The sequence below is a fragment of the Phyllobates terribilis genome, unplaced genomic scaffold, assembly GCF_046119375.1.
Source record: "Phyllobates terribilis strain yellow unplaced genomic scaffold, ASM4611937v1 Scaffold_1__5_contigs__length_1240528914, whole genome shotgun sequence".
Taxonomy (NCBI): Eukaryota; Metazoa; Chordata; class Amphibia; order Anura; family Dendrobatidae; genus Phyllobates; species Phyllobates terribilis.
The window spans coordinates 336916630-336943044 of record NW_027362761.1 but is presented as its reverse complement, the minus strand read 5'-3'; the positions used below and the strand labels follow the sequence as shown (position 1 = coordinate 336943044).

General features: G+C 41.5%; 1 protein-coding gene across 24 annotated transcripts in view; it reads right to left on the bottom strand.

Annotated features, from left to right (window-relative positions):
• RIMBP2 (RIMS binding protein 2) overlaps window positions 1-26415 on the bottom strand; it is a 711286-nt gene that overhangs the window by 172127 nt on the left and 512744 nt on the right. For 15 of the 24 annotated variants that reach the window (XM_073676113.1, XM_073676112.1, XM_073676118.1 and 12 more), the window contains 6 exons: window positions 13545-13565; window positions 12797-12907; window positions 9735-9939; window positions 4427-4578; window positions 4243-4319; window positions 1697-1806 (listed from right to left, as the gene is read on the bottom strand). In XM_073676113.1, coding sequence (XP_073532214.1) covers window positions 1697-1806; window positions 4243-4319; window positions 4427-4578; window positions 9735-9939; window positions 12797-12907; window positions 13545-13565 — 676 coding nt within the window. The remainder of the gene's footprint in view (window positions 1-1696; window positions 1807-4242; window positions 4320-4426; window positions 4579-9734; window positions 9940-12796; window positions 12908-13544; window positions 13566-26415) is intronic. The other 9 variants (XM_073676115.1, XM_073676120.1, XM_073676121.1 and 6 more) reach the window with 2 other exon arrangements.

Here is a 26415-nt window from a genome sequence, read left to right as displayed (position 1 = left end):
AAAAAAAAATGAACTTTTTAGAATTTACCAAATGGCTGCAATGATACAAAAAGTGAAAAATTTAAAGGGGTCTGAATACATTCAGTACCCACTGTATACTTTCTCCTTGTGCAGAGTGCCAAGTTGGCATATGGAGACTTATAGTCTATGCAAATCTCCCCTGATTTAGCTTCCTATCCTAAGACATGCGCCTTTTAAAGTGTTCGATATTAACTTTTATGATTGCTACCTCTAACAGGTGGCGAGAGTTCCTGTACTCTTCCTCTCTGAAGAGGCTACTTGTTGATCTATGTAGGCACTATAAAGTGTATTTATTTATTTATGTGTATTTAATTTGTATCATACACCTTGTTGCTTTTGTTTTCTAGTTCTCTCAATGAAGCCCAAATGTAAAAAAATGCATTATTTTTATAGTGCTATCCATGACTATAGATTTATCTGAATTTACCTATTCTTGAATTTGGTCAAGGATTCCAACTTTAATACAATGTGACAAAATGCTAGAATGTCCTTAACAGGTTGGAATCTACATCATAGACACTTGGTGGCCACACTTGGACATGTAGGGACTGAGACATCAAAGTCTCAATGTCCATCCATGTAATTCATTACTAGACCTAGTACCTTATACCTGAAATCTTACTGAAGTCACTGACTAGAGTAAGATTTGTGGCGATGGGAATGTAACAAAGATAAGTCTTTTGCTCTTTGTATAACCCTGCCCAAGTGAGGTGAGCAAGCTGGTACTCAATGGTGGGGGTGGGGTTACACAGATTAGCCTGACTGCTCTGCACCTGAGCTGTAGTCGTGTAGTGATAATCTCCTGCAGGTAAAACACTGTTTCCATTTAAACTACAACATACAGCCTAATAAGTGACACATCCCTATAATCAGGGTCTCGTACCCTATATTGTGCTGTTCTTAGATTAAATAGCAAAAACTTGCTGACAGGGTCCCTTTAAAAGGTTCACGATATTGAGCAGCTACCCATCTATATCACATTTCCTATGTCTAGTTGCAGAATGTTAAGAGGAGGATACTGCCAACATCAGTACTCCAAATGAGTACATTCTGCAAATAAACTTGAGAAAAGCAGAGATTTGAAAGCAATGTTGTTTATAGGAATCAATACAGATCACTTAATAATGTGACTTGAAAAGCTTCATAACTTTCCATACTGGACAAAATTATTTAAAAAAAAGTGAAAGTTAATTACTGTTTAAAGAAACACTACTTTATATTTTTTTATTCTCTAAACCTGTGTAAATGTTAGTTTAGTGTGTGTTAATATACTCACTGATCACCATCCTCTCCGATTTCCAGCACCACTCTGGTCTTCTTTTGAGTCATGTGATGGCTCTTCCGCCTCGCCAGCTCAGAATAGGGGTTATGTGTGAGCCGGTAGTGTCTTTTACAGTGTAAGCCTATGGAGCATTAGATTGAGACTCCATAGGTTTACATTGTAAAATAGACTTTTGGCTCACACATAGACCACAGTGTGATCGGGAGAGTCGGAATCTCCGTCCTGTGACACAGAAGAGGACCAGAGTGTTGCTGAGAACCAGGGAAGACAGCGATCGGTGAGTATATCAGTACAACTACACAGCACTACAGTAACATTTATACAGATTTGGGGAATAAAAAAAAAACGGAAGTGCTTCTTTAAGCATGCAGTTATATTGAAAGACTGAAATACCTTCATAGAACCCATCCTCATCCATATCTCCATAAACATAGAGGTATTTTCCTGCCACCAGTGGAAGTTCTGCCTCTGGGTTTTCATTTGGTCCATCAAAGGGATTATAACTGGAAGAAAATTAAAGAGAGAAAGAAATGGGATTACCAAGAAAACATGAAGAATGGGAGAAAACACGCTGGGGAATACTTACAATATTGTCTAAGTTTTAGAAGTGCAAACTGAGACAAGACAGTCTTAAGGTGCGCCAGTTAATCATAGTGGCTAATGGTGATAAGATTGGTGCATATTACATATTAGATGGCTTAGTAAGTGCCAGAAATTTGTGCCAAATTTTTGGGGGCGTATTTTTGTTTAGCACGGTGTGGCACATCAAGCCGTGCCCATTTCCAAGAAGCCAGATCCCTTTTCAGCAAAGACACATGACTTGTTGGACAAGGAACAAAAAGTGTCTAAACCTCACAATAAATAAAGTCATGAAAGACAGTTCAAATTAACTTATAAATTATAAAACAATTTTATATTAGTTAAGAAAGATAAACTCCTAAAATACAAGCAAAAAATACTCATGTAATGAAACATCTGAACACTCTTGTATAGTATAGGTCATATTGTTCTTCAGATTTTTTTAAACTGTCAGAATTCATTATGTTACATTGCACTCTGAGTGCAACCCAGGTGAATAGGCTTCATGCTTGGCAGGATTCGCCAGAATTTATTTAAAAAAAATAAATTTTTCTTCACAATAGTAATAATAATAATAATAATAATAATATTGTCTTGTTAGAAATGGAAAACTCATATGTAGTAAGATTTGATTATTGTTCTACACTTCTAAAAAGTCGTAAAATTATGGAAATCACAGTATCGAGAGATATGTTAATGATATGCAAATCATGAAATTGCAAACAAAATTTTCAAAACATATCTCAATTTATTCAGTATCAAGTATCCGCTACAGGCAGATCCCTCCATCCCTCCATTTCAGTCTCCATTGCTGTCTTGCCTTTATCTTGCCAGCATGATAGCCTTTGAAAGAAGTGGCATGAGGTCAATGGAACATCTGTAGTTGGACATCTGCTTGGAAGCCCAATGATGTGCAAATGCCTTTTGATAGTTTGTGTAGACACTATTTGACGCATTAGGCTTGGCACTTGACATCCATTTTCACTTACAGTATAGAAAAGATTAATTGTGGAACCAGTGGTAAGGCCATTTCTCAGTATCCCAGGAGCTGTTTTTCTACATCACAGTGCCAGGACGCATGTTGCCCATGAGCAGTCAGCAATGTCTAAGTATTTAGGACATAGCATTTCAGGGTAAAACATGCCTGGCTGCAATTGGACAGTCAATGTCAAATTCATGCTGCCCGTTTGCCAGACAGTATGAATCTAATGACAGGTTCCTTTAAATGCCGCTGTCAATCTCTGATAGCAGCATTTAAAGGGAATCTGTCAGCAGGTTTTTGCTATGTAATATGAAGACAGCATGAGGTAGGGGTTAAAACACAGATTTCAGAAATGCCTCTCTTATCAAGCTCCTTGGTTTTGTTTGCTTACAATGATTGTTTTAACACCAGGAACTTATCATTGCTGTGTCTAGCTGGCTGCGTGAGCCTTGATCCAACATTCCCAATCTTGTGATAAGAAGCTCACTGTCTATAGATATTGTATATAGAGAACCTGGTGTTTTTGGGGTTAGCTTTCTCAGCTCTGCTTCATTGCTAAATCTAAAAGATTGTGTCAGACGGCTGCACCCAGTAAACTAAGTAATACATCGTTGGATTAAGCTTCCCTTTACCTATATTATGCTGCTCTCAGATGAGGTAGCAAAAACCTGCTGACAGATTCCCTTTAAATAGTTTACTCTTAGTGGGTTGTTTGTTCTAAGGTCCATCACCCTTCCCACAAAGTGATCGCAGGGTGTCAATGGGTTGCCACGCTATGCTAAACATACTTTGAAAAGCCGTCCGGGGACTAGGTGCTTCAGCTGACTAGTTAGTCAAAGGAATTGAGCTAGCAACAGCAGCTAACAGGTCAAAGTAATCAACAGAAAGGCACCTGTCAATCAACTGGCGCAATGGGACACATTGGACTACTCAGCTGAAGCACATAGTATCTGGCCATCTTCTAAAAATATGTTTACTCTGAAACACCGCAGCATTCGAGACTAAAACATTCCTTGATGTATTAGTGCAGCCCATTTCTGATTCCTGCTATGCATAGTTGGGGCAGGATGAATCTGGTGACAGGTTTCTTTTAAGTGGTACCTTTGATCACTGCTGTTAGAGACAGGTGCTGGCTGTTTTGCACAGCCGGCACCTGCCATGCACAGTACAGTCTCAGCTCCGGAGCCTGTTCCATACATGCACACCTGACATCAGCAGTACATGGACAGTGGATATAGGAAAGGGGTTAAATATTTTAAAATTGCTTTGCATTCAGTTCATATGGTCGTAATAAAAATACATTGTACTGCCTAAAGCATTGTATATATATTGTGTTGTTGATATAATTCCATGCTGTAAGTGGGAAATAGGTCCTTACCTATAGCGTGCAATACAAAGGTGGACTTTCCCAGAGTATCTTTGCTTTGAGGTATTCGTATTCTGTTCATTATCCATCTGAAAAATATACATTAAAACATTTTTGCAAGGTCTCTGATGTAGACGATAAAAATAAATGACTGCTCTTTCGTAATTAATATCTTTGACCAATAGAGCAGACTCACGTCAGGGTCAAACCTGTGCCTTGGGCTGCCAGACCGGGGTCTTAAGAGAAAAGTGGGTTTAACAGACAGCTGCTCTGGCTTGTCCCCTGTAATTTGCAGTGGGCGGATAAACTCAGAAATCAAGGATCTGCTACCAGCGGGACTTTCATGACCTGCATAAAAAATTGTATTTCAGTGAGCACATAATGAACACTATTTTCTTTAAAGTAAGATTGGAACAAATAACTTACATATCATCTGTCACAGCTATAAAATAGTTTGTTAATTCCATGGATTATTGTATAATCAGATTATATAGTATAATGCTATCAATTTCTAAGCAAATTTCTGCAATTAGAATCTTTTGTGGATTCATAAGTAACCAGCAATTATCTTGGATAGCATTAATATAAAACACAAAATAAATTCTCAATATGTCATGTTCTTAAAGGGGTTTTACCATGAACAAAAGTTCATTTTAATCAATACATCTTAGAATAATAAGTTCCACAATTGGATGTGTTTAAATAAAATGTTCCTGTGCTGAGATAATCTTATAAATGTGCCCCTGCTGTGTACTGTGTAATGGCCGTGTCTGACCGTGTAGGAACATGGTCTGATCATACCACATCTCCTGGGCAGGGGAGGAAGCAAAAGAAAGTATAGAGACAGGAGAGCAAGGGATCACAGCTGATTCTTTTTATGAGGTAAAACATTTGATTATTTGTTTTTAAACAATGTTTTACTTCAAAAAAAGAATTATTTGCAATCCCATGCTGTAATGTCTGTATACTGTTTTGCTTCCTCCCCTGGCCAGGAGATGTGGTATGATCAGACCATGTTCCTACACGGTCAGACACGGCCATTACACAGTACACAGCAGGGGCACATTTATAAGATTATCTCAGCACAGGAACATTTTAATTAAACACATCCAATTGTAGAAGTTATAATCATTTCAAGATCTATTGATTAAAATCAGCTTTTGTTCGCGGGAAAACCCCTTTAACTCCTGGTACCACGATCAAGTGGAACCGCCAATCTCAAGGATCATCAGCTCTATACAAGTTGTTATGGAGAGATATAAGCTTTCATGGTTTTGTTATTCCCATAGTTTTCAGGTGAACGAACAGCTGGCCATACAAATGTTTTTTTTTCTGACATCTATTCCTTCTCCATATCGGCAAGGGCCACCAATAATGTGATTAATATGCAATGTCTGATTTACATCCTATACATGTAAAGTTAGAAATCACAAACTACTATGTGAAAAACCAAACAATATATCGAGAAAGCTGAAAACTCTCTACTGTTTATTATCAGCGAGGAATACAAAGCCATAGGAATGTATAATCAATTGGCAAAGAGAGAGAAGGGCACGCAGATTCAGACATTTCTTTAATTAAAGTATATTAGGGAATCGCTGTAAAGCCAAATTACTAATATTTGCTGACGAGTGCAGTACCAAAGCAGTTATAAACTTTAAAAAGTCTCACACTGGCCAAGATTTTCACAACCTGCACTATGTCTTGAAGGATTGTATGTTATTCAGTTTCAGCTTCACAAAGTTTGCTCCGCATGCAGTCAAAGCCTGGCTGGCGTGTTGAATGAGCATGCTCTATTCTTTTACAGCCTGCTCGCGCCATTTTGCAGCTGGCTGGATCACTAGATCTGGCCAGCTTCCGTCCTCGTGCACTTTTGCCATACTGCAGAGGCAAGCTGCCACTGCTAGCAACTTGGGAAAGAACACACTTTGGACCACTGACATGATCATGCCACCGGTCAAAACTGTCAGTCTTCAGGAGCAAAGCACACCAGGCAACCAGGAAGCCGGGAGTCAGAGGAGCAGTGAGCTCATGAAGATTCATCTCCAGACAACCCCTTTAACTAATTTTTAAATTAATCTAAATCAGTACATGGAAAGGCTAAAAAATGGTTATAAGCTCCTTCTGATAATGAGAAGAATGTCGCAGGACAATTAGGTAAATGTGCTTCTGAGTCACAAGCAAATGCTGAAGATTACATCAGAGGATGACTTAGAAGATGAAGGGTATGTTATCTTCTTAGCTTTTGAACCTATTCCAAATTAACTTCTTTCGTTGTACAATGTGCCAGCACTCTACACGACTGGCAGGAGAGGAAACATAGAAGCCAATGTGAAAAAGAGGAAATACTTCAAAGCAGGTTCAAGTGAGGTTCAGAAACTGCAGCTGATCATCCTTGTCTTACTGTACATATCTGAGTTGTAGTGAGACCTTAAGAATACAGACAGTGGAAGGTTACCAGGGTTAGGATGTTTGTCATGAATCATTAAACTATGTAACTATATAAAATATGTTTGATTATAAATGTAGGACAAAAAAGTCCATGGATATGTGGTACCAGAAAATGAAATGCAGTATTAAAGAGGAGCTGTCTGCTCTCCCGACATGTCTGTTTTAGCAAATATTTGTATTCTTCATGAAATAATAATTCTAGAGCATCTTTTTTAAGAACTCTACATTATGTCTTTCCTTTGTTGTTCCTCCTGGAAATGTATAAATAGACGAATGGGTGTTACCAATTGGTAACAGATAAAAACTCAATGGCCCAACTTCAGTAAAAAAAACAAATATTAAGCTTTATTAATATCCATATTGAAAAGCATACAGCGTGATGGAAAACAAAATAAAAGGCATATTTTTCTGACAAGTTCAAGCTGATAATAATCTCTTTGTGATAGATTCCCTGATCCCCTAAATACTCGACAATGCCCAATCAGACTGTGTAGAGTCATAACCTTTTGAAAGAGGGATAGTAGAACTCTTGCTTTGCAACACTGGGGTCATTGATTCCAATCCCACCAAGGACAACATCTGCAGGGAATCTGTATCTTCCTGTGTTTGTTTCCCCACACACACTAAAACATATTGATAAGGAATTTATATTGTGATCTCCAATGGGGACAGTGATGATGATGTCTGCATAGTGCTATGGAATATGTTGGTGCTGTATAAGCCAGCAAAATGAATAAATTTCATTTTACTCATTAAAAATCAAGTAATTACAGAGAATTGATACAACACCGATTTTGTGCTAATTCATCAGATCTGTGGATCAAGCAAGGTAGGTGATTTAGCTGATAGAGGAAGCACAAAGCCCAGACCACCAACACCCATTCGACTGTACTGTGCTAATTAGCATACGGCAGACTTCTAAGAGCTATTTTTAAGGATATGCAGAGGGAGTTGGAGGCTTTTGTATAGGCTGATGGACTGTGGTAATAGATCAGTTAAAGATGGTGGCTTTAGTCTATCTTGGGAAAACCTGGTGACAGGTTCCCTTTAAACAATATCCTGTAGATAGGTAAAAAATGTATGCTCACTGTAGATCCAACCTGTTGCACCTAACACCAATCATAAGGCCCCTGAATTTGCTGTGTAAATGGAGCAGTTAAGCACATGTATGTGACCACCACTGCCAGTGTTATCTCCATCGGTCCAATAGAAAGTTAATAGATTGGTGGCTGTTTGTACATGTGCATTTTACATGATGATTTGAGGACTTCTTGTCTCGTGACCAATGGGAATCACATTTGTTGTACCCCCTTTGATAATTTGATTGTTAGATTGTTTGCCTCCAAACTCCTTGAACAATACATCCACATTGAAATTTTCTCTCACTTCTCATCTAACACACTCTTTGTCAACCTACAATCTGGCTTCCATGTCTACCACTCCACTGAAACTGCTCTAACAAAAATTACTGCCAAAGCCAACATACAATATTCTATACTCCTCCTTCTAGACCTGTGCTCTTCATTCAACACAGTTGATCACTCCCTCCTACTACAGATCCTCTCTCTTAGCATCAAAGATCGTGCCCTCTCCTGGATCTTCTCATATCTCACTAACTGCACATTTAGAGTCTCCTATTCCCATACTACCTTCTCATCCCACCCTCAATCTGTCTGTGTTCCTCAGGGCTCTGTCCTGGGACACCTACACTTCTCCATCTATACCTTTGGCCTGAGACAACTCAATGTCCATGGCTTCCAGTACCATCTATATGCTAATGACAGTCAAATTGACCTGTCTGGCCCAGATGTCACATTTCTGCTATCCAGAACAACAGAGTGTCCATCAGCCATAAAATACTTTGTCTCATCAAGTTTTCCAATACCTAATGTGGACAAACCGAACTCATCATCTTTCTCCCGTCTCACTCATCCCCCCTACCTGATCTATCTGTCTACCAATTATAATAAGTGACATCACGCTCTCCCCTGTATCACACGTCAGCTGACTGGGTGTAACCCTTGACTCTGCCCTGTCCTTCACGCTACACATCCAAGCCATTACCACCTCCTGCTGCCTCCAATTCAAAACAATTTCCAGAATTCGCCCTTTTCTCATCCTCGAATCTACTAAAATGTTAGTGCATGCTTTCATCATTTCCTCTATAACTTTTTCATTAACACTCTTGCACGACTCCAGTCTATCCTTAACTCCACTGCCTGATTGAACCACCTATCCCCTTGCTACTCCTCCACCTCTACCCTTTGGTAATCCCTTCACTAGTTTCCAATTCCCCAGCGAATCCTGTTTAAGCTGCTAAAAAGGCTGTCCATAATCTGTTTCCTCCATACATCTCCAAACTAGTCTCCCTATACTTCCCCACACTTAATTTCCAGTCCCCCCAAGATCTCCTCTCTACCGCTCTCGTACCTTCCTCACCGAATCGCCTACCAGATTATTCCCAAGCATCCCCCATCCTCTATAATTTTGTGCTTCAACAAGCCCGATTGTCTCATACATTTGTGACTCATCTCTTCAGGAAAGCCAACAACTTGCAATAACCCCACTGCCACCTCACTACCACTGGAGCTGTCCCAACCCCCACCTAAAGTCTCCTTTCCTATTACCCTGTAAATTCCAAGCCTGTGGGGGAAGGGTCCTCTTCCCCTCTGTACAAGTCTTACAATTTGTTTACTTTAGTTTCTGTATGTAATATGTATGGAACCGTCTTCAGATATAAAGCTCCATGGAATTAATGGTGCTTTAAAAATAAATATTAATAATAATCATACATTTATCATCTAATCTATTAGTAAGGTGCCAGATATTCTGCACATTTGGATTTCTAAAATGTAACTCAGACACTGTCTAAACGGGACTCAGTTTATATAACTGGTTCTTAGCCTACTTATATGCAGTACTTTTTCCACACTTTGGGTGTTGACATTTTTTGCTTGTAATTTAAAACTTTAACAAATTTTTATGCAATTTAAAAGTTTACTTTGAATAAAGCTCCTTTTCCCATTTCCACATATATTTTTTCTCTGACTTACCTTTGCCAATGGTAGTTGCTATTCCATTTATTAACTGGGCAAAAGCCTTATTGGGGGACCCTGGTACATCAGAATTACAGACTGTGTTGCCACTCAACAAGTCAATTTTTCCAGCTTGTTGGCGGAACTTTTCCAGCTCCCGAGAAAGGAGATTGAACTGTTCACTTTGCGTTCGGCATTTCTCCTCCAACTCTCGAACCTTAGCCTACAAAAACATACAGCTCTGTGAACAAATTTTAAAAATTTTCTCAAAGTTTCGAGAAGACTCACTGAGTGTGTTGCTGAGAAGTGTTACCGAAATTGTAATAAATTAATAATGAATACATTTTAAAGTCTCACATCCAAAATGAATGTCTATTGCAGACGGTATATGTTTGCAAGACTAATGTCTTAGAAAATACTGAGAATATATGCACTAGATGTTAAATCAAGGGCTGTGAATCTAGGTAATATCAATCTTTTAAAAGAAAGTTTCAAATTTAAAAATATGGAAAATATTAATAAAGACTTTTGGTTGCTAAATGCACTTTTTAACAAATTTTCATTATTAACTGTTGGTTATGTTAAATCTATTACCTACTTCATGATTTTTTGCAAATAAAAACTTATAATGATTTATTAAAGGCCCAATGAAACAAAAATTAAATATATATATATATATATATATATATATATATATATATATATATATATATATATAAATCATGAAAAATCTTGTATAAGATCTAAAAATTTACATCATAAGGAAGATACTTGAGATTAGAAAAGGGTTTGCATTTTTTCCAGAAACAGTGCCACTCCTGTCCATAGGTTGTGTCTGGAATTGCAGCTCAGATGTATTCATGGGAGCATAGTTGAGCTGCAATATTACGGTAGATACAAAAAAAAAAAAAAAAAAAGGAGTGGTGCTCTTTCTAAAAAAAAACCCATAAAATCTTTTTCTAATGTCGAGCACCACTGTCAAAGCCTATAGTTAATGTGATACAATGAGTTATAGACAATTATCTAGAACACTATAGAAACTTCAAAAATAAGGTTAAACACAAGGAAAATCAAGATAATAAAGTGAAAGTTACACATGACATGCCTAGACATTGAAGATTAACTCAATAAATACATCAACACACAAGAACCCTCAAATAGAATCAACATCTATTCTACACAGACATTCTGGACTCCTACGACCTCAGGATAATACTAGGAGCTGTTTGAATTCAGGTCACCACACCAGAAAATGTTGAGAAGAAATGGACCTAATCTAAGCAACAGGGCCAGCTACAGTGGTATGTGGTCCCTTGAAGTCATTTTTGGCCTTTTTTCTATCAACCATTTGACTTGAGAAGTGTAGTACATGATAACCTAGAGGGCAATAGATCTCACATGCAAAGTGTGCTCTGTAGTCTGGGTATGCCTGGAGCCAACACTGGCCCTCAAAGGCCTGAAACTTGTATTTGGGCCTTATTATTTATATTCTAAATCATACAGCATGACTGTCTACCGGTTATGAAATGTAATTCTCCTCCAGGAGGAAGAAAGCTGGGTATTTAGTTCCCTACTTGTTAATGTCCGACTCTTTAACAATGCTTGCCACATGACTCTTTCTTAAAATGAAAAAAAAAACATCTGTAGACAGCTGTTTTGGGGTTCCTGCCACAGATCAGTTCCGAGCAGTGTACTAGTTAGCTGAGTAAAAGGCCTTGAAGCAAGTTCTGGGGTGTACTCTTTCTTCTTTGAAGACCACTAGCTGGTGTATGTAGACTTATAGGCCAGACAATACAACCTGGGAAATAGATATGGAAAAGCTGCTCCATTCAGGGAGAAAGAGTCAGAGACAACCAGCTTTCTTCCTCCTGGAGGAGAAACATTGTTTATAGATGCATTTAACAAGTAGTAATTTACCGGCTTTAGATTTCTGAATTAAGATTAATTTCATTTACACCAGGTGTACTTGTCTATTATTATTTTTTCTGTCATTTATCAAATAACATTAATGGGAACCTGTCACCAGAAAAACGATATTAACCTGCAGATATGAGGTTAATCTGTAGGTTAATAGCCTTACTAACAAACTCGGCGCCTGCACTTAACAGAACGCTGCGTGGAGAAAATTAACTTTATTCTCCCCGGCAGCGTTCCAGTTTCAATCTCGGGGGCAGCACTGGCACTCAGTCACAGCTCTGAGTATACGGAGCGACAGCTGTAAACGTGCCCCCAGCACTGACTGACAGCCCGCCCTAATGCAGAGCTAGTGTTAGTCAAGGCCGGGGGCGCAGTCACAGCCGGTGACTGAACCCGAATGTTGCCGCCAAGAATAAAGTTAATTTTCTCTCCGCAGCGTTGCGCTAAGTGCAGGTGCCGGGCAGGTTAATAACGCTATTAACCTGCCGATTAACCCCATATCTGAAGGTTAATTGCAGTTTTCTGGTGACAGGTTCCCTTTAAAAGGTGAGAAAGGAGATCTTGCTATTGGATGAGTAAAATAAAACTTGCACATAGTCTGTTTCTCACAATGTATTTTACAAGGTTTATATATACGAATAATATTGCATAATTGGCTCCTCATAATTATACAGAACACAGCACTTTTGTAAGGAAGCTGAATAGTAGAAGAATCAGCGGCCATCAATATAAGTGGCACATTGATCTGCTTGGAAAAAAAACTCCATGTTATATACCAATTTTGGATAAAATCTGTAATAGTGCCAGAAAACCGTGCAGCCAAAAACGCATAAAATGATACAGTAAATGCCATATTTTGCACTGCGGAGTTCACCTAGGTGGCTTGGACAAGTGAAGCACATCAATTCTGTGACAACTCACTGTAATACTGAGCGCGGTTTTCACTACATGGTTCCTGTGCTGCGATTTGCTACACGTGGGGGCACCACTAGGTGATCTGAATTCAAGCAAATAATAACAGGGGTTGTTGAACCATTCTTACAACTTTTTTTGTTTTTAAATAAAAGTTGTTGTTTTTTATAAATGTAAAAACAGTGGAAAACAATTAAAGCCAGAAGAGAATAAATATTAAAAAAAATGGAGATTCAAATAATGTGACCTACTCGGATACTGTAAGATTGGCTACATTTAGCCAAGCAAAAGTAGTCATTCAGTTCTGCACAGAAGGGTTCATTTGGGATGATACTTGTTTCTGCTCTGCACGTGTTGTAGTCCTGTTAAAGGGCAGGAGCGACAACCAGTGGTTAAAGGTTACAACAAGCTGTGCTCCATCTCCAATGTATTTTAATGAACAGCCAACAAAATAATGCCCAGGGACTGAGACCTAAATAGTAAGCATTGCCCTTTTGCAAATGTTAAAGTGGAGAGCTGACAGCATGGTAAGGGCAAAAAATCTCTATTAACAAACCATTACTAAACAGGATCTCAGCATCTGTTCAGCATCCATCCATGGTAACATGCACATGTAGCCAAGAAGTTGTGTCCCTTAGTTTTTTATGATTAAAGACCATGCAAAACGCATGCTCAGTTTTGTGAAGAGCGATGGCACAAACCTGTTATAATGGGTCAAGCTGGGAGACTGGAATTAAGCACCAGTTATAGTACTACTGGTTCTGTAAGTTTATAAAAAAAAGAAGATAGTGCAGTTAGTGGAGAGCCATCAATGCCAGAATAACCCATATTGGCTTACAGGCATTTAATGAAACAATGCACATGGCGCAGGGAGTCAATTAGGCACATGATGTCCTAGAGTCCATTTCTGGCTGCATGCGTTATAAGAATGATTCAACAACAGGAGGCATGCACAAGGGCAGATGAGGAGGCGTAGGCACAAATACACGTTTCAAATACCTGCATGCTGTCCAAAGTGTTCTGGGTGAAAGGCAAAGCAATAGGTCCAGACAAAAACACAATATCAAACATAAAATACAAATCCAACATAAAATAGAACACAACTTGTTTAATACACAACAGTTTAAACCAAAAGTAAACAGAAAAGTTATCACCTGGTAATGCATGCATGAAACACTGCAGTACAGAATGACGCGGAGCCGGAGAACGCCAGCATGATGTATTCTACATTAGGTTTACCATTTCTCTATTTCCTTACAACCTGATTCTACTTAATGGTCATATGTTATATGAAGTTAGGGTGACATGAAGGCTCCAAATGCTACAGTTGTTGGTAATATTAAGGACACTCATTAAAGAAGTCCTCCCATCAAAGTTTTTATCCTCCTAATATGTTGCAATAATCATATTACATAGAAATGTGTACTTACAATTGCTCATTTTGCCCTTCTACCCAGTCAATTCTCTTTTCCATTAGGTTTATGACATTGATTAAAAAAAGATTAGCTGAATCCTCCTAAACTCTATGTAGAAACAGGAAGTTTCTTTTCCCTGCATAAGTCATCATTAGAACTACAATTTTACATCACTTCAAAATCCCTGAGAGCCCAGCTCCACCCTCTCTTCAACTCCTGAACTAGCTGCTCCTCTCCTCCCACTGCCAGGGACTTTGCAGGGAGAAAAATTGCAGTTCTAATGATGACTTATGCAGGGAAAAGAGACTTCCTGTTTCTACATAGAGCTTAGAAGGATTCAGCTAGTCTATTTTTAATCACGTGATGTCATAGACCTAATGGAAAAGAGAAGAATTAACAAGGTAGAAGAGCAAAATGAGCAATTGTAAGTACAGAGTACCATATAATATGATGATTGCAATACTGTATATTAAGAGGACTAAAACGTTGATGGGAGTGTTTCTTTAAATGCAGCAGGAGATTCAATTCTTATTCTTATATTTCTTATAAAGAAATACTGAATTGCTATGGAATATATGGTGTGACTATCACAGTGTTTGGCAGTGAAGACTAATTTCTTTTGATTAAAAGACTTTACAACATTATAGGGAAATGTCTAAAAACTGATATACAGCTTAAATGTTCTGTAACACTATAATTTTTACATTTACTCTCATGTTTTAAACATTAGGCATTGAATTGTAAAACTGTAATTTATGTTATTTGGAAGATTTATGGTAGGGATTTGATTGTTTATACAAACCAAAGGAGCACATTTATTAAACTGGAGTTTCATACGTCAGGTTGTTGGAATAAAATCCACCAACTGCACGGCTCTTAATAAATTTGATGATTTTGGACATCTTGGACTGTCTTAACGTTAGAAAATAAAATCCACGCCTGCTATGAGTATTGGTTGTAAATCAGCTAAAAAGATAATTCTGTAGAAGAGTGATATGAGGTTTGAAATCCTACTCCAGTCTGTTATAAACTGTAATGCATAGATGCTGTGAAAGCAAAAGTTTTTTAACTAAACTTTACTGCAAAAATGTTTTTTTTTAACCAAAAAGTACAAAAATGCACCCCGAGCTGTCCATAAGTATTACTGAAGTTCCTCCCTCTACAATGGACGAGCTTTCTCAGTACTAAAATATACACATTTACTCCTCAACAGTGAAATTTCGACCCCAACAATTAAAAGTTGTGGAATTATGGAAATTGCAGAAGCAATATCAATAAATGTTAATGATATGCAAATGATGAAAAAATGGAAACAAAATTTTATAAAGTTTCAATTAGGAGTTCCTCACACGGAAAAGCGTACACTTATATAACTTGGTATGCTATACGTGAGGTTATTAATTGTTACCTGAGGAATGTTGCCACACTGAATGCTGAATTACTATATGGGAGACAAGTCTGGAGACACTGCAGACCTGGTAGCATGTTTATGCCACACAGACTGTTCATAGTAACACAAGCAATATGGAGCATGGCATTGTCGTCTTGAAAATCAGCTCTTGGGATACTTTGAGAAATGTCAAAAAGGGGGATATGATTTAATTGGTGGTGCACATCTGTGGATATAAGTCTGATGAGATTTGACTACACTCTTAGTACTTTGAGAAATGGCCACACCACAGTTTCCATAATTGATCCAATCTTTACTGCAAGTGAAATTAGACGTCAACTATCAAGCCTAAACCATAAAACAGTGTCTACATAAACCATCATAAGGCATTTGAATGACATTTGGCTACAAGACAGACGACCAGCTACAGATGTTCCATTGACCTTATGCCACTGCGCTCAAAGGTTATCATGATAGAGAGCAATACGGTAATGGGGGCTGGAATGGAGGACTATCTTCTTCAGAGATGAGTCCCGCTTTTATCTTGGACGCAACGATAGTAAAAAATTGGTCTGGAAACCAACAGGACAATGCCATGAAGAGGCCGTCATGAGGGAATATCACACCAGACTTTCTCCTGGGAATATATTGTGAGGTGGCATAATGTATGAACACTCTATTCATCATTCTAGTTACACTAATTTCAGTATTACATTGATTTCATGGTAGAACCTGGGGTATGGACATTTCACTAGAGTCCCAGGAACCAACAAGAGAACACCAATCCACAGCCTAAACATTCTATCATGGCCTACAGTACCTCCACACAGAATGGCATACCGCCAATGGCGGCAGGCCACGCGATCGCTATAGAGCCCGTGAGCCGGGGGGCCCCCATAGCAGTCGCCCCCCTTCTGCACCCCCCGCTCCGCTGTTTGCCACCGCCGCCCACCGGCACTGTGTTCAAGGGCATGGCCGCGCGCTGTGCGGCTGTGTCTTGTAGTAATGAAGGCAGGGTTGACACAGCATCTTTAATTGTGCTTGTGTCGCCCCTGCCGTGCCATTACTACAAGACACAGATGCACAGCGTGCGGCCATGCTTGAACACAGTGCCGGCGGGCAGTGGTGGCAATCAAACAGCGGAGTGGGGGTGCAGGAGGGGTGTCTCAATGAAGGGGGGGCCCTGTTGCAGGGAGGCCCCGACAGAGGGGGCCCTGTTGAAGGGAGGCCCCGACGGAGGGGGGTCCCTGTTGAAGGGAGGCCCCATGGGGTCCCTGTTAAAGGGAAGCCCCGAGGGGGGCCCTGTTGAAGGGAAGCCCCGAGGGGAGCCCTGTTGAAGGGAGGACCCGTAAGGGGCCTTGATGAAGGGTGGCCTCGAAGGGGGCCCTGATGAAGGGAGGCCCCGAGGGGGGCACCTTGTGAAGTGCCGGCAATTAAGCAGCACCGGCGGAGCAGGGGGTCAGGAGGCGGGCCCCGATGAAGAGCCTGCAATCAAACACCGTCGGAGGTCCGCCCTGTCAAGATGCTGGGGGAGCGGTCTGGGCCCCAATGGCGAGTGGGCCCCTCTGATGGTCCAGAGCCTGTGATGGCCATCAGACATGATGGGGGCCCTGCACAGCTGGACCGGACACAGGCCTAGGGGCAGGTAAGTGAGGCTTGTCGCCAGCTTCCCCAATCCCCATATTAAATATATTTCTAATGTGTCTTATGTGTATGTCAGTGTGTATGACTGTGTATATATATATATATATATATTTATGTCTGTTTTATGTGTTTTTAAGAATGTGTTCAAATATGTACATATGTCTATATGTGTACGTACCGGTTTGTGTATGTGCATGTCTGCGTACCGTGTGCGTGCATGTCTGCGTACCGTGTGCGTGCATGTCTGTGTAATGTGTGTGCGTACTGTGCGTGTGTGTGGCACCCCAGAGGGTCTGGTTGCCACAGTGGTAGTAATGCCATGTCTGAGAGTAAACAGGGGTTTCCTGGTCAGGAACACAGTACATGCAACACCTCCTGCTCCAGACCAGAAAGGGGAGGATCCAGCCCTTTATAACTGGGTCCGGAGGCGGGGTTAGGTTAGTCAGAGTCTAGTGTCAGAAGTCGAGTAGTAGACACCCACGAGCAAGAGCTGAGGACTGGAGCTGGAGATAGCTCGTCCTAGCCAGAGCATACACGGAGAACCAGACACCAGAGTCCGAGGCTGTGGGGATTGCATACCCAGCAGCAGATACCGTAGGGCAGGAGATTGCAGGTCTCCTGGCCCCATCAGAAGCCCGGAGGCTCAGCAGCACAAAGGGACCAGTACCGCCCCAGAGGAGTAAGGAATCCACAAGGCCCGAGTTGCCAGCCATACGTGTGAGCACAGCACGTTACACTCAGGGAAGTGGGCTACAACACAGCTATAAGCAGGATAGCCAAAGAGCATAGTAAGAACGGCAGGCCTACAACTCCACCTGGCCAGGAGGACTCAATGCTTGCTCCCAGACCGACCGGACCCTTATTACTAGTCAGTACTCCCGTTGGGGCCTGTATAATTGCCACCAGTAAAAGCCCTGTGACTTTACCACGTTGACTCCGTGTGATTACTGACTACCTGCACCATAACCACCATCATCTACACACACTGCTCTGAAGCTACACTCTACCTGTGGGGAGTTATAGCACCCTTACTGCAAAACATCAGCTTCAGAGGACTGTTCCGCAGTGGCGGTTCCTATTGACCGCATTCCACAGGTGGCGTAGTCGGACATTAACACTTATGCCCAAATACTACCCCTTTGGTTTGACCACCTGGGTCACGGACCGGGTCACAGCCACTGTGACTACAACCCCCAGCATCTACCGGCCCGGCTCTGGGTACCCCACGGCCCAGGGGGCGCGTCAACTTTGGCGTAGTCGGCAGGATTTTGTGCCCGTTGCCACCGGGTACTGTGCGCCTTTACAAACTGTGTCGCATACCGTGGTGAAGTTTTCCCGCCAATTGCCGCTGTTTCCCGCCATTGTCCGCCATTTTCGGGTCGCTGCGCGGGAAGAAGAGGAGCGTAACCGCTGGAAGCGCGCGAAGCCCAAGCCCTGCCTCACGCACTGACGCAGCGCCAGGTCCTGGAAGGAGCCCCAGCGAGCGCTGACGTCAGCCGCGTGCGACGCCAGGTCCTACAAGGAGACCATCACCTGCGGAACTGCGGCCTACGGAAGAAAAGTGAAAGAAGGTAGGCCACGGTTCACTAGGGGGGAAGAAGACGCCTAATATGGAGGGAACTGCAGGCGCGGCTGCTGCCGCGGTAATGCCATTCTCCATGCCATATATACCGGGGGCGGCGTGGTTGCCCAGGTACTCAGGAGAGTCACACACCCTGAGTGACTTTAAAGAAAGACTGAGCAGCTTATTTAAAGTATACCCCCTGTCCGAGGAGCAGAAAGTGAGCATCCTCATAGGCCAGTTGATTAGTGCAGCCCAGAGAGATGTAAAGTCCTGGTCAGCCAGGGACAAAGGGACTGTAAAAGAGATACTGGCCAGCCTAAAGGACACTTTTGACACCCGCACTACGGCCGAGATAAAAATGAAGTTTTACGGGTGTAAACAACGGGCGCAGGACAGTGTACGGGACTATGCTTTAAACCTGCAGGAGGCGCTGAGGGCCATCAAACAGGTAGACCCCGACAGTGTGCGTGATGAAAACAGACTATTAACTGAGCAGTTTATTGAGGGTCTACTGTCCAGCGCTCACCGTACACAGCTGCGCATAATGGCTCTGCAAAACCCTGATCTGGACTTTCCTCAATTTAAGGACAGAGCCACCCGGGTGCGGCGAGAACCGGCACCAAGTGGCGCTATATCTCACCGGCGCCCAGCTATCACCTACCACCAGGAGGTGGCTCCCTTTTCCCCAGAGCCTGTAGGAGATGATTCACAGACTCAGGACAATGCCCCGTCTACAGACCTGCACCATCAGGTCCAAGAACTGACTAAAAGTGTAGCTGCGCTAACCAAAACTGAGCAGTCCTTGCAGGTGTCTCCCAAAGGAAAGATCCAGCTGGCTTCCAGTCCGGAGGACGTCCCGTGGCGCCGACAGAAGAGGATTCCACCATCCAGAGGGAGGAACAGCGACCGCTACGACCAGGACGGACAACCCATCTGCCGCCGCTGTAACCAGCCAGGACATTAAGCAAGGTACTGTCATTTAAACGAGCAAAACCTGGGGCAGAGGGCCAACCCCCAGGCATAAGATCACCAGGCCCACACAGCTGGCGAGACAAGTACGTGGGAGGACGACCGGTCCTACCAGTCGTGGTTGATGGCTTCCCCATAAGCGCGTTGCTGGACACTGGATCACAGGTGACCACTATCCCCCACGTTCTTTACCAACGATACTGGACTGATTCAGATATCACCCGTCGTCCAGATGAACATTTGAGTATTTATGCCAGCAATGTTCAGCCCGTACCTCAGGTGGGGTACAAAGAAGTGAACATAAAGGTTGGCAAAGTGGAACTGCATGCGCAAGGAATGATAATTGTTGACATTGATCGCCGAGAAAGTCATCCCATGATAACCTTAGGCACTAATGTCATTGAAAATTGTCTTTCAGAAATAATTGTATTGTTACAGCAGGTTGCGGAGACCGTCAGTTCCAGTCAGCAGCGGGTTCTACAGAGAGAGATCAGAGCCCTGATGAAAAGACAACAGGTAGAACTGTCTGGTGGTGAAATTGGCAGTGTCAGGATGAGTGACCCATTCCCTATTGCCATGCCCCCAAGAAGTGAAATGCTGGTATGGTGCCGTACAGCCATTGGCCTCAGAGGTAGAGATTACCAGGCCCTGGTAGAGCCCGTCTACTCTGACAGTAGGCCCACCATCTTGACAGCCCGGGGGGTGGTTGATGTCCGCCATGGGAGAGTGCCCGTCCGCATTCTGAATATTGGGGAAAGAGAAGTCCATTTGCCCGGTATGCTACCCTGGCCAAACTATTCACCGTCAGTCAAAATTCTATAAAAACAGTGGAACCCTTACCTCCATCCCAACAGGCGGAGGATAATGGTTCCAAAGGACAGATGGAGGACTGGTGTCAGAAGCTGCATGTGGGCACTGACTCTACCCCTCAACACCAAAAACATGAGTATCCTGGGTGGTCCAGGAGTATGAAAGGGTCTTTAGTAAACACCCATTAGATTTTGGGCAAGTAAAAGGGGTTCACCACCATATCCCCACGGGAGACCACCCACCAATCAAAGAAAGGTACCGGCCTGTACCACCAGCACATTACCAAAATGCCAAATGGATGTTACGAGAGATGAAGGAGGCTGGGATAATAAGAGACAGTTGTAGCCCTTGGGCAGCTCCATTAGTTCTTGTAAAGAAAAAGGATGGCACAATGAGAATGTGTGTAGACTACAGGCAAATTAACCGCATTACACATAAAGATGCATACCCACTACCCAGGACTACAGTGGCATGTAAAAGTTTGTGCACCTCTGGTCAAAACTACTGTTATTGTGAACAGTTAAGCAAGTTGAAGATGAAATAATCTCTAAAAGGGCTAAAGTTAAAGAAGATACATTTCCTTTGTATTTTAGGCAAAAAAAAATTTTTTTACATTTTAAAAATTACAAAAAGGAAAATCGGCCGATACAAAAGTTTGGACATCCTTGGAGATTTGAGTGTTCAGATAACTTTGACCAAGGTTTCAGACCTTAATTAGCCTGTTAGGGTTATGGCTTGTTCAATATCATCATTAGGAAAGGCCAGGTGATGCGATTTTCCTAGCTCTATAAAAACCCAGCCTCGTCTAACCTTGCGCCAAAAGAGCAGCCATGGGTTCTTCTAAGCAGAGAGAAGAATGGATTCAATGAAATTTCTACAAATTCTTGATGCAAACATAACTCCATCTTTAAAAAAGCTGAAGTTGAAAAGAGGATGGCTTCTACAAATGGATAATGATCCCGAACACACATCATCACAATAGACTACCTCAAAAGGTGCAAGCTTAAGGTTTTACAATGGCCCTCACAGTCTCCTGATGTGAACATCATTGAAAATCTGTAGCAAAATAACAGTGCATGCAAGACATCCTAGGAATCTCACAGAACTGGAAGAATTTTCCAAGGAAAAATGGATGAAAATCCCTCAAACAAGAGTTGAAAGACTCTTGGCTGGCTACAAAAAGCGTTTACAAGCTGTGATACTTGCAAAAGGGGGTACTAACCATGCAGGGTGCCTAAACTTTTGCCCATTTTATTTTTGTAATTTTTAAAATGTAAAAATGACAATATTTTTTTTCTGCTTAAAATACAAAGGAAATGTGTCATCTTTAACTCTATATATATATATATATATATATATATATATATATATAAAAATATATATAGTACAGACCAAAAGTTTGGACACACCTTCTTATTTAAAGATTTTTCTGTATTTTCATGACTTTGAAATTTGTACATTCACACTGAAGGCATCAAAACTATGAATTAACACATGTGGAATTGTATACTTAACCAAAAAGTGTGAAACAACTGAAAATATGTCTTATATTCTAGGTTCTTCAAAGTAGCCACCTTTTCCTTTGATGACTGCTTTGCACACTCTTGGCATTCTCTTGATGAGCTTCAAGAGGTAGAAGGAGTGCTGCCATGCATTTGTAATAGGAAAAAAGTCTTTCAGAGATGTATGTAATAAGGAGAAAGAGCGCCATCTGGTGAGCATTTCAAGTTTGCACGCTGGACCTGGTCAGGTGACCTCCAGTAGAGGATTTCAAAATTTAACGGTTGAGCCTTAGGTGATTTCGGCGCCAGACACAGAGAGACGTGACGCAGGCCGGACGCGCTGAAGGAACCAGCGAGAGAGACCGAGGTGAGAGACCCGTAAGGCAAGACGGGTGGCTGCCGGTGAATGAGCACGCGATTCAGCGCAGCAGTCCCTCGGGTGTCACGGCTACGGAAGAGGACCAGGACTTGGATACGACATTAAGGAAATGCACAAGACCCTCCTACCCACGACGTGGTAAACCGCCCCGATTGACAGGACAAAGAGAGGAGAGAAACGAGTCATGCCGGAGAGATCTCGTCAGCAGAAGCCGACGAGTGTCATCACTGAACAGGGCTGTCACTTCAAACGCTCCCTCACGGTACCGGGAACAATCGGGTTTAGGGTATCAGTTTGGGAGGGGGACGGGTGAGGTGGAACAAGCCAAATGGGATCTAACTGACTTTGTCAGAAAAAGACTTAAAGGCCTAGCGGGAATAACCGGAGACCCCCGCTAGGGCCATTTGCAGAGCCAATGGACTTCAGTGTAATCCCATATTTGGGCTAGATACAGTATTTTAGAGAAGGATTTTATTGCTATTGTTATTGTTATTGTGATGTATTGTGTGTTATTGCTATTGCTATTGTGATAGTGTTCTCATTACTAACCTACTAACCCCCGTTGAAATCCCTGTCAGCTTGTTTAATATATATATATATATATATATATATATATATATATATATATATAGTTATTTAAAGCTATTTGACTGCCCTCATTTTGTGACTCTGCCCATTGCATTCTGACACCTGCATTACACATTTTCCTGATCAAACTGTCAGAAACAGATGTGTTGTGGGTGGCATGAGGGCCTGACGTCCTGTGCTTACAGGCCGGTACCTTGCACCTCTCCAGAATTGGATTATTTTCCATCTGATAAACATGAAAGAGTCTGGAGACACCATGGTTAAGTTTATCCTGCTTGGTGGTAATCCAGCATGACCATTTTGGCGGTGGCTCATTGATGGTCTTGGGAAGCATATCCTTGGAGGGTTACACAAACTTCCAAACCTGCTTACTGATGTTAGATACTTGGATGAAATACTCAGAGCCATTACCAGACCTTATGCCTGCACAGTAGGCCCTGGGTTCCGACTTGTACAGGTCAATGCCCAGCCTCATGTGACCACAGTTTGTCGGCAGTTCCTGGATGACGAAGACATCAATGCCATTGACTGGCCCTCACACTTCCAAACCGGAATCCAATTGAGAACCACTGGAACATTATGCATTAGTGCATCCGATGCTATCAAGTAGCACTACAAACTGTCCATAAGCTCATCTATGCCGTGATACAGGATTGAGCGATGGCTGTTACCAGCCATCTCATCAGGAGCAAGCTCAGATACTGTGGGGACTGTATACAGGCACATGGTGATCATACACACTATACAGTCACATTATAAGTTGCCATGATGAAATTCAAGCAAATTGGATTTGTCTGTGATTTCAATTTTTTTCTTTGATTTTCAGGTTGGAATCCATCCCTCAATTGCTTGATGATCATTGTTTCCATTGGCTGGTGATGTCATTTTGTTCAAATTACCTAATTTATATCAGTAAAGACTTTCAACTTGAATCTTTAATTAATTGAGATCTGATATAGGATTTAGTTGTTTCCTTAATTTCTCTATATATTATCTAAACACACACTGTGGCACTGCTGAGGTGTTATGGAAGCCCAGTTTGCTTTGATATCAGCCTTCAGCTCGTCTGCATTGTTGGGTCTAGTGTCTTGCTGACCAATCAAGCACAGTGATACTGTTGTTTTTAAACCAGGTATTTGTACTTTGGCAGTGTGGACAGGTGCCAAGTCCTGCTGGAGAATGAAATTTCCATCTCCAAAAAGCTTGTCGACAGAGGGAACCATGAAGTGCTCTAAAATTTTCTGGTAGATGGCTGCGCTGACTTTGGTCTTGATAAAACACGGTGGACCTACACCAGCAGATGACATGGCTCCCCAAACCATCACTGATTGTGGAAACTTCACACTAGACCTCAAGCAGCTTGGATTGTGTGCCTCTCCACTCTTCCTCCAGACTCTGGGACCTTGATTTCCAAATGGAAATTGGAACTCTGGGACCTTGTGGAGTATGTCAATGACTGCCTTCTGTCAGCAGTCTTCTCCATGATTGTGGAGCCTACTGAAACAGACTAAGGGACCTTTTTAAATGCCTAGGAAGCCTTTGCAGGTGTTTTTGTTAATTATTTTAATTTACTGAGATAATGACTGTTGTGTTTTCATTGTCTGTAAGCCATAATCATCAACATTAACAGAAATAAACACTTGAAATAGATCACCCTGTAATGACTCCATATAATAAATGAGTTTCACTTTTTGTATTGAAGAACTGAAATAAATTAACTTTTTGATGATATTCTAATTTAGTGCAATGCACCCGTGTATACACACACACACATATACTGTATATATACTATATACATACATATATATGATCAAAGATATTTTGATTTATTCAGTAGAGTATGAGAACCACATGCAGAAGTTTTGGCATACTATAAATGAGGCTATTAGTAGTTGTCTGATGAATGTTCTGCCATGCTGAATGCACATGGGCACACAAATCAATAGATCGGCTGCTAGCAGCTCCATTTGCAATTCCTGACCAATGACGTCCCAGATGTGCTTGATGAGAGACAACTATGAAGATCCTGCAGGCCATAGTAGCATGCTTAGGACATGCAGAATGCTCACAGTAGCATGGGTAATATGCGGTGTGGCATTGTCATGTTGAAAACTGGCTCCTGGAACACTGGAGAGATTGTGGCACCACTGGGTCCACCACCAAATCAATCTAATGCCGAGTTGTTAGTGTACAAGCAATATAGACTAGAGGTGTCCGGCTACTATATATTATACCTCTCCACTTTGCAATCTGAGGAGTACTAATGGTGCAATGTTATATAGTGAATGCCTCCTCTTAGTGTTGTCCACATGGTTTCATCAGATTCAAAGAATGGTGTGAAGCGATCCATTCTGTATTGCAATTGAAATAAGACATCACATATGAAGCCTTAGGTGTTAATGTCTACAAAAGCCTGCAGCATCACCGGATGAATTGTCTCCCATTGAGCACATCTATAATAATAATAATCTAAACATCTAGAACATCATTAGTTGGCAATTGCAAAGGGAAATGCCAGGAGCGTATCTATTGATCCTGTGATTTTCATAATTCCACAGCTCTTCCTTATATACACATAAAATAGTATTGTGCAAGAGTTTTAGGCAGTTGTAGAAAAAATGCTGCAAAGTATGGATGTTTTAAAAAAAATATAAAAGTGTTAATAGTTTATTTTTTATCAATTACCAATATACACAGTGCATGAAGAAAAGCAAAATCCAAATCAAGTCAATATTTTGTGTGTCCACATTTAGCCTTCAAAACAACATCGATTCTCCTAGGTACACTGGCACAAAGTCATGGATTTTGTAGGAGTATATTCAGGTGCATGAGTAACCAATTATAACAAACAGGTGATAATGATCATCATTTTTATACATAGGTTGAAACACAGCCATTAACTGAAACAGAAATAGCTGTGTAGGAGGTTTAAAACTGTGTGAGGAACAGACAAAATCTGCTACAAAGGTCAGGTTGTGGAAGACAATTTGATGTCACAGTTTATATAGCATGGCAAGACTGAACACAGCAACAAGATACAAGGTAGTTATGCTGCATCAGAAAGGTCTCTAGATTTCAAAGAAGACTGGGGTTTCAAGATGTGCTGTTCAAACTCTTTTGAAGAAGCACCAAGAAATGGGCAACACTGAGGACCGTAGACACAGTGGTCAAACAAGGAAACAGTGCAACAGATTAAAAAACCTTAAAAAATGGGAGCTGTCCAGCAGTATCATCAGCTCAGGACTGCCAGTAACCAGTGAGACCTAGCTACACCCATCTACTGTTGGAAGCTATGTCTGGCCAGTATTGGTATTCAAGGAAAAATACCAAACAACTCAACTATGCAGGAAGTCTCAGGAACTGGTATGCAGAAAAATGGCAGCAGGTGTTTTGGACTGATGAGTCAAAATTTGAAATATTTGGTTGTAACATAAGGCCATCTGTTTGCCAAATGGCTGGAAAATGGTACAATAAATGAGCGTATGCAGACAACAGTGAATGATGGTTGTGGTTCCTTGCACGTTTGGGGCTGCATTTCAGCAAATACTTTTCCATCATGCAATACCATCAGGGAGGCTGATTTAAGAATTATCTTTAGCATACAGAAGA